Source organism: Tyto alba, unplaced genomic scaffold, assembly GCF_018691265.1.
Source record: "Tyto alba isolate M040663 unplaced genomic scaffold, T.alba_DEE_v4.0 Super-Scaffold_40, whole genome shotgun sequence".
NCBI lineage: Eukaryota > Metazoa > Chordata > Aves > Strigiformes > Tytonidae > Tyto > Tyto alba.
Window position 1 is genome coordinate 48,897,601 of NW_024881316.1, and position 14,921 is coordinate 48,912,521.

General features: G+C 40.1%; 1 protein-coding gene across 2 annotated transcripts in view; it reads left to right on the forward strand.

Annotated features, from left to right (window-relative positions):
- The window catches only part of INTS9 (integrator complex subunit 9), a 72,216-nt gene that overhangs the window by 39,268 nt on the left and 18,027 nt on the right, over positions 1–14,921 (forward strand). For both annotated transcript variants that reach the window (XM_032985045.2, XM_032985047.2), the window contains exons 12-13: positions 8,071–8,242; positions 13,635–13,759. In XM_032985045.2, coding sequence (XP_032840936.1) covers positions 8,071–8,242; positions 13,635–13,759 — 297 coding nt within the window. The remainder of the gene's footprint in view (positions 1–8,070; positions 8,243–13,634; positions 13,760–14,921) is intronic.

Here is a 14,921-nt window from a genome sequence, read left to right on the forward strand (position 1 = left end):
CTGTAGCCATGCTTCTGGCTATGCTTTCTAATTTCTCCTGCATCTCTGCTTTCTGGGGTGTCCTTGGTTTCACTGACAGCCTATATTCTACCAAATACATTGCTTCAAAATTTTTGTTCACAATATGCACTGGAACTGGCAGGTTTAAGTGAAAGCCCTTCCAAAAATGAGAAGCCAAACATGCAGCTGTCAAAGACTGGATTAATGAACCCATCTTATATGATGGGTCTTTGTGTTTACAGAGTGATAACTGTGTCCTCTAATTTTTAGGACATTTTACATTCTTCAGAGGCCTGTTGATAATGAGATTTTGCCAAATTACTGTTTTGCTGTTGAGACATTCCTCTGTGCTTCATGTGTAGATCAAGGTAATTATCTAGGAAAGGACTCACAGCAGTGGATAACAGATCAGTTTCCTTATGACAAAATGCATTGCACAAAGGGAGTGACGTGCCTGTTATAGGTACAGGCTTTGGCTGACAAGGCCAAATCATACAGGTTATGACCCACAAAGCTAGGGACATTTCATCACGAGAAGTACAAACATTATCTACACCCACAGATATAATTGATAGGAAGCCATTCTTAGGCTTCATGCATTTTTGCCAAAGGGTTGCTTTAAATGTGCTAAATGACAGAATACAGTGTGTATCCACATCCTTGTGGCTCCCAAACTATGAAATGGTTGTAGCCTTTAGGCATTTCAGCACTGAGCTGCCGTCTGGAGTAAATACTGCACATTTCACAGTAAGTTGTCTAACACAACTAATATTGTGTGTTTGGGTGTTCACTTACAGCTGCTGTATAAACACTGTAAAGTGGAGTAAACCCTGGGAAGTGGAGTAACTTGCACTACCCCTGCCCCATTGTGGACTAAATGGGTCTCTTCATTTCTAATTCCTGATACATACTGGGTGTTTTGCAAAACCAGTTTGTATGGGGTGGAGGCACGGGCCCTAGGCAGATAGCAACACTTTCAAAAGCCTGGCTTAATAGCAAAGCCAAAACAAAGTAATACCCAGGCAAAGAAAGACTAAGGCTGCTATTTCATTTAGTGCTTTTCCTAAGGTCATAAATCACTGAAGTTTAGACACGGTTGAGAACACCAGATCAGATTGCTCCTTGCTGTTCTGTAAGATGCATGGTTTGGTTTTAAACAATCAAAGCATATTGAGAGTTGTACAGATGACTGACACGTAAGACACCCATGCTCACCAACGTCAGGTACCCAGCGCTCAGCATGTGCCTCTGATTCCTTGTCACTGTCCTCTGAGCGACAGCTACTGTCATCCTTTTACTCCTGTAATTCTCAGCTGCCACTAAAACTGGAATGCAGCTAGTACCTACAGCTGGTTATGGTTTAATGCTGTCATACTGTTTCTAAGGCATGGGAGAGGAGCTGGCTTTCTTCTATGAAATACAGAGTTGGAACAAACTATAAAGAGAAGAGGGGTAAAATCTTGCAGCTGACGCTGTATCTGAAACTCATATAATGTGAAACATCTATATAATGTCTTTTCAGTACAAACTTTAACAAATGTATTATTTATTCCCTGGCAGAAACCCTGTTATGCCTGTGCAAAGAGTATCCACCGTAGGCTCATCTGCTATGATGTTTTGGTGTCATTTTACCAAGCAAAATGGTCTTAATACAGACCCGGTGTGAATAACCTGTCCATGGCCATACCATCAGTCTAGGAGAGAGCAAGGACTTGGACTTAAGGCTTCCAGTTCCTAAGTTAGAGCCTTAGTCAGCAGCCAGCTTTTTTGTCGTAGGTAAACACTCTCTTTCTAAATCAGTGACTTCACAACCTCACAATCAGGAGCTCTGCTTACTAGCACTTAAGGGGATTTTTAATGAGTATCAGAAACAGACATTGAATGATCATTTCTGTTGGGTAGGTTGTTAGTGGAGAATTGCCTTTTTTCTAAGTAATGGTAGGCTTGTGCAATGTAACCTATATGGAAATTGCCCATCAGGAAAAGATATGCTTAGCTGCTCAATTGTTAGAAGAAAATAGGGACTCAGACATGCCTTTTAGTTATTAGCAAGCATTAATAACATGCCTGGCATGATACATCAGAAAAGGACAGGCCAGGAAATAAGCTTTTAATTATCTATGGAACAAGTCCAGCCCAGCATGCTGTCTGGTCCTGAAATTCGATGTTCCTGTTAGTTGTATAAACAGAAAGATTTACAAACAAACAAGGCAAAAAATCCCCCAAATTGTTGATGTAGTTTCTTGCAGCAGTGAGTTCCAGTGGTGCCTGATGCATAGTATAAAAGAGCATTTACTTCCTTTAATCAGTTATGATTGTATTTTGCATTTCACTTAACTATCCCTTTATTAACGTTAAAAGACGATGAAAGTATCTTCATCTTCTCTACAATTATTTTTATTTCATCTTACTCTTCTCTCTCTACTAAGTTGTTTGAAGCTTTTTTATTCTCTTTGCATGAAAATTTTCCAGGTTTATGGTTTATGTTACCTGTTTTGAACTCCTTCCTTGTTCTGCTGTGCTGAATAAAAGCAGGCACACTGTTCAACTCTGCAGAGAAACCAAAACATTTCTACTCCCTCCTTGTTACTTCTACTTTAACGTAGTAGTAGTTGTTCATTATATCTTCTCCCACACAATCACTGCATACAACTTTTTGGGGTGGCACTTTGTTTCCTAACATCTAGTCCAAGTGAACATGGAATACACTTTCCCTCTGTTAGGAGCAAGGAATGTGGACTAAAGTGCTTCAGGCTTGTAGGGATGCATTTGGACATCAATTCCTACTAAAGTTGGTATGAATGGAGTGTCCAGATTCTTGCACAAGCTTTTGAAGTCTTATCTGCAGCCTTTTAGTAGTGCACAAGCTAAAAGAGCTTCTCTTTAAAGTAATTTCTCTGTGATTGTTGCTGTGACTGTGGTGAAGGGAGTTGGAATCTGGAGCAGGACTGCTCTACATTCCAGCCAGTGATTTCTCAGAAAGAAAACTGGGGAAATGGACTGGAGAAACAGTCAGTTAGGGAAGGGATGGGCTGCTCTGTGGATGGCTCTCCCCTGCACTTAAGCAAAAGTGGCGATTCAGTTTTTCACCGACAGTTATTGTGATGCGGAAGAGAGGAGCAGGAGCTCAAACTGACATAAAATTGAAAGCTTCTGCAAAGTTAAAAACTGGTTTCCAAATGTCTGTGAATATGGCAGGGTGGTCAAGGGAGGTGGTGGCTTTCACTTCCAAGGCACTGTATCAGTTATCTAGATCAACTGTCTAAACAGGCTTAACTTTAAGCTCCACAATGCCTAGCTGAAATGCTCTGGAGCATAAATCAGTAAGTCGTTTTGTTTAGAAATGTTATTCTGGTATCCCAGAACCAACTTGTGGTGTTTTACCAAATTCCTTGAGCGCATGGGAATGTCCCATTGTAACACAGCCACAGCTGAGGAGTTAGCCACGTCCCCAGTCATTTAAATCGGAACACTCTGCACCATCCCGTTTGTGGAGGTAGAGACTTTATAAATAAGTAGTTGAATTACTTTAGCAAGGCAAAATAAGAAGCTTTTGCTCCTTTTTGTTTCTGCTCGATCTTTACATAGATTTCAGGCTATAAGATAAGTGAATCCAGACTTCTCTAAATGTCTGCAACAAAAAAATTTGAGAGGTAATTTATATTGATCAGTATTTGCTAGTGGAGGAAGAATTTGGATTTACTATCCTCTTATTAAAGATTCTGTTAGCAACATCTAAGAGAAATGGCCACGAAAACCCTCTTTTTCTGACTCAAAAAATAGCCAGGGTGGGAGTAATATTGATTCTGTGATCTTAAATACTAGCATTTGTCTTCTTCATCTTTGATTCTCTCCTCCATATGCGAGTTCCTGTGTAACGCATTCAAAGCAACAAATATCTAGAACTAAGTGATTGTATAGTATTATGTTTTGTCTTATAGTATTATATAGAATTAGGCCCTTGTTAGTGTTGGTCTTATGAAGGGAGTGAGAGAGGTGAAGTAAAAAATGCATCACTCATTCACTGATAAGAACCACATCTGTTCAAAATTCTGGATATGGAACACACACATACACAAACACACACAGAGTAAATAGCAGTGTATTTTGGCTCACTTCAATAAAGGGTACACAAAGGCTCTGCAGATTTATCCTGTTTATAGCAGCAGTTGCTGACCCTGTAAATCAAGTATACTGCTTTAAAGGGAAGCATAACCATTTGGGATTTTAAAAAAACACAGCTCTCCTCAGTCTCGGTTCAGTACTTTACCATCCTCTATCTCTTAAGCTTTCAATCAATAATGGTGCTTTCTGTAGAAGGATGCTCTGAATGTTGCTTCTGGTTTCCAGAAATGGCTAAATGCCAGTCATTGGTTTTGGCCTAGGCTTGGTAGGTTGGAGATCTGAACATGACATGGTAATGACTTCTTGTGCTTATACAACCCATCTTATCTGTAAATATGAAAGACCTGTACAGACGTACCTGCAGTGCTAGGGCCAGCTCGGGGGGCCCCCAACAGCAGAAGGACCCGGAGCTGCTCGAGCGGGGCCAGAGGAGGCCACGGAGATGCTGGGGGGGCTGGAGCAGCTCCCCTGGGGGGCCGGGCTGAGAGAGTTGGGGGGGTTCAGCCTGGAGAAGAGAAGGCTCCAGGGAGATCTTATTGCAGCCTTTCAAAATATAAAGATGGTTTATAATAAAGAGAAGGACTTTTTAATAAGCCCTGTAGCGACAGGGCCAAGGGGCAGTGGTTTTAAACTGAAAACGAGTAGGTTTGGATAGGACATAAGACATTTCTTTACAGTGAGGGTGCTGAGGCGCTGGCCCAGGGTGCCCAGAGCAGCTGTGGCTGCCCCCTCCCTGGAAGGGTTCAAGGCCAGGTTGGACGGGGCTGGGAGCCCCCTGGGCTGGGGGAAGGGGGCCCTGCCTGTGGCAAGGTGGGTGTGGAACTAGATGGTCTTCAAGGTCCCCTCCAACCCATACCAGTTTTTGATTCTATCAGTCTGTGAAATCATTACAAATTTAATCCCCTTAATGATTTGTGAAATTTTGTTGTAACTATTTTTCAAGTTCAGCTTCATATATTTTTTTATTGTGTAATTAGAAAAGACTGCTCTAGACACTAATATGTACCAGCTGCTTTATCATTGGAGTGAGTAGAAATGCCTCTAAACTCATTTTTGTAGCCTTTCACCCCTACTATGTCCAGCTGTGAGAATCAGAGATTGTGTGCTGAGGTATGGAGCTTCAGTAGACTTATCAGAAAAGGTCTTGCAAGATAAAAAGAAAAGATGAAAAAAAAAAAATCACCATACCTCAGGACATGGTGCTGAGGATTCAGTATGTGTCCCTTTTCCCTCCTGAGCATCCCAATTAGAAGCAGTGCACCCCAGGATTATGCTAGATGTTTTGTTGCTGAAAATAAAAAAGAATGACACAGAGAAAACCCAAGGTCCTGAAAACTGGATTTGAGATTCTGTGTGTCTCTACAAGTAATGGGATGGGATGTGAAGCTTCCATACTGCTTTGAAAAGAATACAGCTTTTATGTTTATAAACAATGAACATTTGTATAGGTATAGCAGTGAAGTAGGCTATTGAGAATGTTTTTGCACATGGAGTGCTGCTTTGACATCTTAGCAAAGATTTGAATGCTGTATACAAATATATAGAATCCTAAGGAACCTGTGAAACAGGATGCTGGAAGAACAGTTTGTGATTCTCAGAACTGTGTTATATAAGTGCTAGATGTACAGATGTTTTTCACTTAGCTATCTGCTGGTCCCTGACTGGAGTGTCACATCTCATTTAATATTTCAAGGAGAAATTGTCCACTTCTTCCAGTTTACCGAATTGAAACTGCTTTTGCACTTCCATTTTGAGGCTTTTGGCTTCCCTCAAAAAAAAAAAAAAAAAAAAAAACAGGGAAAAGCTTCATGGGGCAATTTCCTATACATTCTTTTAAATGCCAGAATTTTATGGGATCAAATTTGTTTTGCCCATTGTCTGCTAAACTGCAGTTTTTATTACTGAGGCTAAGTTTAGATTCTAAATATTGCACTCCAGATGTGTTAATCAGAAATCTTTACCAGTCTTAATTGCAGAAATGTTTTCAAGATTCACTGCATATTAACTGCCAGAGCAGTTATTGGATGTTTTTTTTCAAATTTCCCTCTTGAAGATTTAAAGGAATTTGATATTACTAGTAAGCTGCACAAAGTGTAGTCCCCTAGCTGCTTCCTCCAGGATCCATGGATCCACGTGGGAATAACGGGCTGTGTCCACGTACAGTCTCCATCTTACATCAAACCCCAGAAGGAATGATACCAATCCCATTCCACTCCGGCCATCATGCAAAATCGCAGCAAAATATTTGCTGTTAGGAATTTGAAGGAAACCGAACTCGAGGAAGCAAAGGAGAAAGATAGAAATATTGGCAAGTTTGTGCAGCCAACTTTCTGTTCTTGAAAGGGTATTGAGGGAAAGTTTGTACATTGTCTTTCTAGCACCAGAGCATATCTTTAGGTGGTGACAGCCAGAAGTTGAGTAGGGTTGATACTTTTGTTCAGTGATGCTAAATTCAATTAAGAACCTAATTGTGTAATAACCTTAAGTTCTGAAGTGCTTTGTTGTGCATGAGTTGCTAAGAGGCTTAAAGAAGTGTCAGAATTCTCAGCTTTCTGTTCATTTCCATGTAGGCACGCTATCTTGAGTTAGATCTACCGTGGTAAAAAGTAACAAATAAAAGAGAATCTGGAAAGATGAATTACAGCTTTGAGAGACCAGAAGAGTTGCTTATCATAATGTTCTTTCTTAGTTCCTCTTTTGAAAATCAAATATGTTACAATGAAGAGGAACATCCTGAGTGTCAGGATTTTCTGCTAGAAAGGCATGATGCACACATCATGTTATGACATGTAGTGAAGAGCATGCTGTTTGCTAATTAGTCGTATCGTCTGGAGTTCCGCGGCACAACAGCTGCAGAAAACGTATTGCTGAACCTTGCATATGGGATTTCTATATTTTGAGCAATGTTGCCATGCCTGGCAGAAGACAGCAAAGTATGGAGAGATCTTTGATGAACGGTCCCACCTCCTTCAAAAACTGGCTGACAAAGGAAGTACCACCCCCCTCTTTCACACTCTTTATTTGCATGTACGTTCTTAGTTGCTCAGTGTATAATTTCATTGCATTAAATTGCATACTTTTTAAGAAAACTGTATGTGCAGTTATTTTCAGGCTGCGGATGGAAGCATATACCTGCCAAGAAAATACTTGCAAAGTATTGCATGGAAGTGCTTAGCAGACTAGTCTATTCAATTCCTTTTTAAGTTGAACCTTGCTTTGCAGATTAGAAAACAGTGGCAGGAGAAATAAAGCAAAATGCTTCTTCAAAAAGTGCCTTGATAAATAAACTTCCCCATCTTAGTAAAGAAATCTGTTCCACATGCATAGCTGATTGCACTCTGTTTGCTAGCTCTAGTAACAAGTACTTTTTACTGCTCTTGGTTCATTGTTATTACTAGTTTCACCGTTAAGGAAGGGCAAGTCAGTCTGTTGTTTCATATGTTTTTTCAGAAGACTTGACTTTGTGTGAACCCGTTATACCAGTGAAGCTCATAGCAACGTGATACAGAAGGCAAAATTGCCCGGTACTACTGTGATGCAAGAAAACCAGGATAAACATCTGTGCCCAGAGCTCTTTGTAGACACAGCAAATAGGAAAAAGTAGCTTATTTGGAATTAGGCAGCTGAGCACTCCGTTCACTTCAGAAAACTCTAAGCAGGGAGTGTTTGCAGAGTTTCCTCTCAGTTGCCATACTGCTGGTACCAAAGAAATAAGAGCAAGGACTTGGAGGCACCTGGCCCCATACTCTGAGTTCCTTTTCATAACATTTAGGACAGTCATGACTAAATCTGTTGGAAAATCTAGGGGATGTGCAGGAAGGGACTCTGTGATGAATTAGAAATAAACTGTAGAATATTTATAATCTCATGTAGGTAAACATACTGAACTACAAAGCACAGAGGCATGAAAAGTTTGTAATGTCTGGATTTTTGTTTTTATTTCAGCTCATTCAGACAAACAAATTGAAACATTATCCAAGCATCCATGGAGACTTCAGCAATGACTTCAAGCAGCCCTGTGTTGTGTTCACTGGACATCCCTCTCTTAGATTTGGGGATGTGGTTCATTTCATGGAGTTATGGGGAAAATCTAGCTTGAACACTGTTATATTCACAGGTAAGTAAAATGCAGATATTGTTATCAAAGTAACAAGAGGTTGTGCACTCTGGTTAAGTGTGGCCACATCCTAGGGGCTTTACTCATTTGTTCTGGGGCAGAAGTTTATGACTTCAATAGGAGCTCATCTAAATTAAGACCCCAGGATTGACTGTAGGTTCAAATGTAATTATTGTGCCATTTAATTCATTTTAGCCCTGCAGAGCCAACCTTTGCCATGCAGAGTCCATTCCTGCCATTTCTAAGCAAAATCTTTGTTATGCACAGCAGTAAAATGCCTACAGGAAATTAATTTTTGGATTAAAAGCAGCTGGCTGCAAGTTAAACCCAGGCAAGACCTAATTGATGCTGGTCAGAAAAGAGAAGCACTACTTCTCCATATTCCATTGGAATCACAAACCTTTCCTTACCCCTTCTCCCACCCTTTCATCAAAACCTCAGGTACCAGACAGTCTGTTTCTAAAGATGCTTTTGTCACCTCTGCCGTTTCAGAAGTGTGCACCCCATACAGACCTGGCAGTAGTGATCTGTGCCGTTGCTGCCTTTTGGCTGAACTTTTTTTTCCGGTGCTTTTTGGCTGACAGACAGATTTGTATCTGAAGCTGAAGGTACAGCTCTAGCTAATACCCTGGGGAGCCGTTTCCTTTCTCAGTGACTCAGGCTGCCAGAGACACAGCAGGTCTTTTAAGTTCCTCCACTTCTCCCAGTCTGCTTCTAGTGCTGACCCTACTTTTAATGGATTTAATGAATCAAAGCCTATCCACCTCAGAATGAGCTATGGTCTGAGATCCACAGGGCAGCTGCGTCCTGGGACCATGCCACTCACATTAATAGCAAGGCAAGGTATTTAAGAGAGAGCATGAAGCTTTTGTGAAACCGAGCAAAGGGGATATCTTCGAGTTTGACCTCCTTTAAAAATACTTCAAGGCCTTCCCAACTCTCAGACTCATCTTCTGTCTGGGTGCTTCCTCTTTGTACCCGAGGTGTCATCCAAACAGAACCCTACAGTGGGCACTCTTCAGGTCTGAGACAGGAAATAATCCTTTAGGCCATTGCTACTGATTTCATGTATGATGAGCTCTGGTATAATTGGGAGATGTGTTATATATAACTCAGATGAAAAAAGGTGTGGATTTTGGACTATGACAAAGTAATTAGAAATGAGGAGGAGAACACTGAGAAACTCATGAAACCTACTCCCACAGCAAGGGCATGATGGTGTCCCACTGATAAGCTTATTTTCCTCCTCTCTTTAATGAATAAGACTGCTGGAAAGCACATAACCTCCTAAAGCAAAGAGGATTGGGAAAGGGTTATTCCCTTCCTTCTTTGTTTTTTTAACTGTAGACTTGAGGCTGGTGATTAGCAAGTACCTTTGACTCTTTCATAATATTGGTACTAAAAAGTGTCACAGTATCATGATACTGTTAAACCAATTTGGAAAGATTTAAAGAAGTGTGTAATTAGCCCTACTGCAAGGGGAGGGAAGATACAAGGGGGTTCCTGCTGGGCAGATAAGACACTTAAATCTAGACCGTGTTTATGCTGGGAAATGGTGTATGGTACCACAGCACGAACGTCATAGCTGTTACAGTACCCATCACTCCTGACCTTTGAGGTAGTTTCAGGAGTTATGCCCTAATTCCAGGAATTGGTAAAATTGCTACATAGATATGCATTGTCTTGAAAATAGTAAATTATACTCCAGTTGGGACTTCAATTAAAACCAGAGTGTGTACACCTTTTGCTGGGTTGTGTATTTCATGAATCTCTAAGAAATCAGTGGCATTAATCATGTTCTGGAATGAGCTACCCACCATCAGTGGGGGTGTCAGAAACTGGCTTTTAATGGCAAGAACTCTTATTCTGTGCCTTCTTGTAGGGAGAGATAATTGACCTTTCTGTATTAAAATGTATTCCTTATGGGAAGTGAGGAAATAGAGCAGAATTCCATTAGAATGTGGCCCTGGCAAGTTGTTAAGGCGTCTGAACAGCAGTTGTAACAACCTATGGATACACTAGGTCATGATCTTTGAGATTCATTCCCAGTTTATACTTCAAAGGAAACTCCAGTTGAGATCTGCTTTGATTATGGTGGCCATGGAGTGCACAGTGATTCCAGGTGCTTGTGGTCATTTGTTTCCTAAATTTATCTATCCGTGGCTTTTAGATTCTGTCTCTGTAGTCATAGCCACTTAGCAGGATGTTGCTGCTTCCTTATGACTGTCTCAGCCGGAACAAAGACATCTTTGTCTGCAGAAATCCTTAGCAGATTACATTTTCTGTTCTTAGTAACTCCAGTGGAAATCTGAAGCACCTCCACTGAAGCCCAGGATTTGTATTATTTAATTGTTTAGCTTCTCCTGTTTTAAGATCAAATCCCCCATAGTTATGAAAGAAATTTGGTCCATTGAAGCAGGATGTGATAGCAGATGATCTTCTAGCTTTTCCTGCGAAAGACTCCTAGTCTCCAGTAATTAGAACCTTTAAACTACAGGCCATGCAGCATTGTTAATGATGACACTGCTCGTTCAGTCCACAGGAGCTAGGCAGTCTCCACCTTTCCAATTTGTAATGTAAAAAACAACTATGAGAGAATATAGACTAAAACAGCAGATGCAGCCAATAGACAGGACACCAGCTGTGAGGGAGCTATAGCGCTGCTCTGCTTGCGCGTGTCATAGGCAAATGTTACCACTGAAGCAGTATTGAATAGATTATTGATTAAAAATATTGAATACCACTAAACCACAAAGAAATTCTAGAAGGAAACACAGTAGAAAGAAGTCTGCTTCTTGCTCTCTCTCTGATAACAACAATGCTTTAAAAACTAACTCCCTGGGAGATCTTAAAAACAGCTCATGCATGCCACATTAGTGCTGCACAGTGGAAGATTTTATAACTCCGTGTCACACAGTAGTAAATCAGATGTCTTGGGAGAAAAGCTAAAGACCTCTAATTCTGTCAGGAAAAGTCAATATGTGTCCTTGACAAGCGCTGTCTTCCATCAGACAGGTGACTTCTGGTGTTTTGGTAGTTTCAAAACAGCTACTGCTGTGTGTCATGTGAGTTCACTATGAGACTAGCTCAAGTTATGTTTTTCACGTGTTCTAAATCTTCAAAGTGTTAGAATCCCTTCGTTAGAATTTCTCACTTTTCCAAGGCTCTTACATTCTTATTAGTTGTTCAGAGAAACTACAGACTGGATGCCATTTTGGATTCTTAGATCAAAAAAAAAATTTTTTTATGTTATCTGAACCTACTGATTCAGAAATACTTAGTGTGAATGGGTGCTACCTCATGGCATTCTCAGATACAAGCAGTCAGATCTCTGTGTCATCCACAACACCAGATGGGATGGAAAAGCTCTCTTCTGATAACTTTTTAAACTTACTATTTGCAATCTCATTGTACATCTCTGGCAGAGGACCAGTGCCCGACTTAAGTTTTCTGGTTTTCCCCAGTGAGTTTTAAAATGTCTTCTGATTTAATCCTAATTGATCACTGATCATTCTTCAAATAGCTACCCTCTCAGTATTCATATTTTTAAACTTCTATTCATTGCTATTAAATTTAGCTGCCATTAACTACCATTTTTTGCATCAATATTTTTAGGCTTTGTTTCACTGTCACTAACACATCTGCTTTTAACTAACATGGCTTTTTGCCCAGCATAATTTTTATTTCATGTTTGTGGATTCATGGCTTTTTGGGCATCTAGTAAGATGTTCTTGTACAACTATCATTTTCTGTTAATATTTCTCACTTTGATGTTCCCAGACTGACAATTGCTTTAAACTTGGGAAAATTATCCCTTTGACAGTTCCAAACGTATGTATCATTGGCTGATGCTGTATTCTGTTCTCACAGGGTAAATATAACCACATCATGATCACTGATACTTAGCCAGCAGCAGATTTTTAGGCTAGCAATTAATGTGTCTTTATCAGTAGAATGAGGCCCAATATTGAATGTCGGATGCCATGCTGGGTGCTAAATTTCCTGTGGTAAAGTTTTAAGGACATTTTTTCTTGCTGGTCTACATGAGAAATCCAGCTAGTGCTCTCCTCAGAGTGATGTAAGAACATAGAAGATGACTGTCTAAATCTAGACTCAAATCTATATTTCTTTCCTTTTTAAGTTCATCCTTTTCTACAACCTGAGCAGATACCAGCGAAATACCTCATACTGTTTTCTAGCAAGCCTTGGTGGTTCACAAATGTGCTTCACTCTGCAGGTTGTCCTTTGAGGCCCTCTGGTTCAGAATAATCTAGCAGATAAGTCTTCCATGTGTCCCCTTCTCTTTTTCCCATTCCGTACTTACCAAACTAATACCAGTTTCTCCTTTTTAGCATTCCCTTTATGTGATCTATCCCACAATTATCAGGTAGATAGTGATGGCATAAGCTTTTCCACGTCATTAGTTGGTGGCCCCCAGAATCAAGGGGCTACATGTGTCCTACACCGTGTCACCTATGACACCTGCGTTTTTCATTCACTAAAAAAATAGCATTTTTCTGTAGTATTCTCAATGTTGTATTACTCCCCGTGTGAGTAAAAGCCCATTCAGTGCATGTCTTTTTCCCTGACAAGCCTCTAATCTGACTTTTAAAAGTCAATAATAAGAGTACAAAGGGAAATTGAGACTTGCTAGGTCTAATAAAGATACCAGCTAATAAATCTATCACAGCCCATCTCTCCTTCTGGACAGCCCCTCCTGCAAGCAACCTTCAGTTCACACTGTCCTGAACTCGAACTGCTCTACTGGCACTGCTGTAAAAAGCACAGTTGCCTGTCCCTTCAGTGGGAGGGCTGCCTACAGGTCCTCTTGGGTTATATTAAAATTGGAACCCTTGTTTCTCCACCAGTCTAAACCTGGCACTTCTATTTTAAAAAATTAAGTGTGAGTATATAAATATACTATAAGGAAAAAGAGGATTTGGGAGGTAATGTGTCTGTAGCTGAGGACGTTGGTAGACGTCTATCAAGGTATGATCTTTATGCTGCATTTTTGTCACAGTGAAGAACAAGCTGACATTTTGGTTACCTTATGATACCAAAAATGTATACATCTTGCCTTCTTTTACAGGATCTGATTAAAAATAAGAGATGATGTTTTTGTCTTGATTAAATTTGTTATAAAAATCATGCAATAGTGTGTTCAAATGAAATGGTATTGCTCTGTTGCTTGATTAAGGTAAGACTAATTGTGGGCATAATTTTCATCAAATTAACTGAAAATAACGGGTGAGGGAAGGAAGAAGAGAAAAGAAATCTGTAACAGAATTAACATTGCTGAACAACAGCTTGTCTAAACTCGAATGTGGAATGAGAGAAGAACTGGGCCATTTTTGTTCTTAATAGGCATTCAGTGTTTCATTTCTCTTTTCAGAACCTGATTTCTCTTATCTGGATGCCCTGGCTCCTTATCAACCTTTGGCAATGAAATGTGTTTACTGTCCCATTGACACAAGACTGAATTTTATTCAGGTGTCTAAATTACTCAAAGAAGTCCAGGTAATGAATTTTCTATTGCCTTTTCTTATGTTTCTCCACATACATGAAATGAATAGGTCGATTTTGAACAATTGTTACATTAAAGAATAGCAAAATCGACAACACCCAGATCCTTTTTTCCATGAGAGAGCAGACAGCACTGAGCTCTCCTTTATCATCCTGCTCCAAAATGAATATGGCAGGACTGCCAATCTCTGCACAGAGTAGCCGGAAGATCCCTAAAAGTTTAGAGCACAGAGGAAATAGTGTGTACATCCTTTCCTCCTTTTTAGGTATGTATAGTCATAATAACTTTTTGCCTTATTCTTTTTCTTGTTTGTATGAATAAGCCTGGCTGTGTCTAAGAGAGTCTTAATGTAAAGAGTACCAGGTGCTGTGTGTCCATAGCACCCTCAGCTTTAACCATCTCCTCTGCTCTTTATCCTGCAGTTGATGCTTGCTTTGGTCCTGGCACTGCTGTTCTGGAGTTTCACTCTTATGCTTCTTCCAAATCCACTGCTTTTCTTACTTCATTTACAAAATCCAGACTTCTTTCTAGGAAGAAGGCCAGAGCATTCATGTAGTCTCTGCTTTCCTGCCTTGACTCCTTTTGGCTATAGTGGCCTCTCCTTGTCCATCCAATTTTTTTCTACTGAAATTTCTTTTCTGACTCATGACACAATTAAAATTATACCCAGTTTTGTTCCTGGCTGAGCTTTTCCCTTTCTTCTATCTTCAACTTGTTGAACGCAAAAATACGTATTCTTCCAAAACTCTTAACAATGTCTGAATCATTTTATCTTATTGTTCTGTGACCTGGCTTGTCACTACACAGCTGATAGCAATTGCTACTGCCTGTTTTCTGGACAAGCATCTTCTTCCATGTTACTACTGAAGTACAGTGCTGTTTCCAGAACAGTTTGCAAAAACACTGTCTTGTCCTTTGGCTTCTTTAAATCCTGCAGTGATCCTTGTGGCAACCAGCCTGTTTATGCTTTGTTAATATATTGCTGACAGGTCATGAAAACTCAGGAGTTGCTTACTGTGCTAATGTTTTTGCAGCCTTGCATATTGATACATCTGCCTCACTCCATGCCGTTTTCTGATGGTTTCCACCACTACTGTCATTTGCTTCCAATTTAGATGACAAGGATTTGGAAGAAAAAACTACTGAATATTCTTT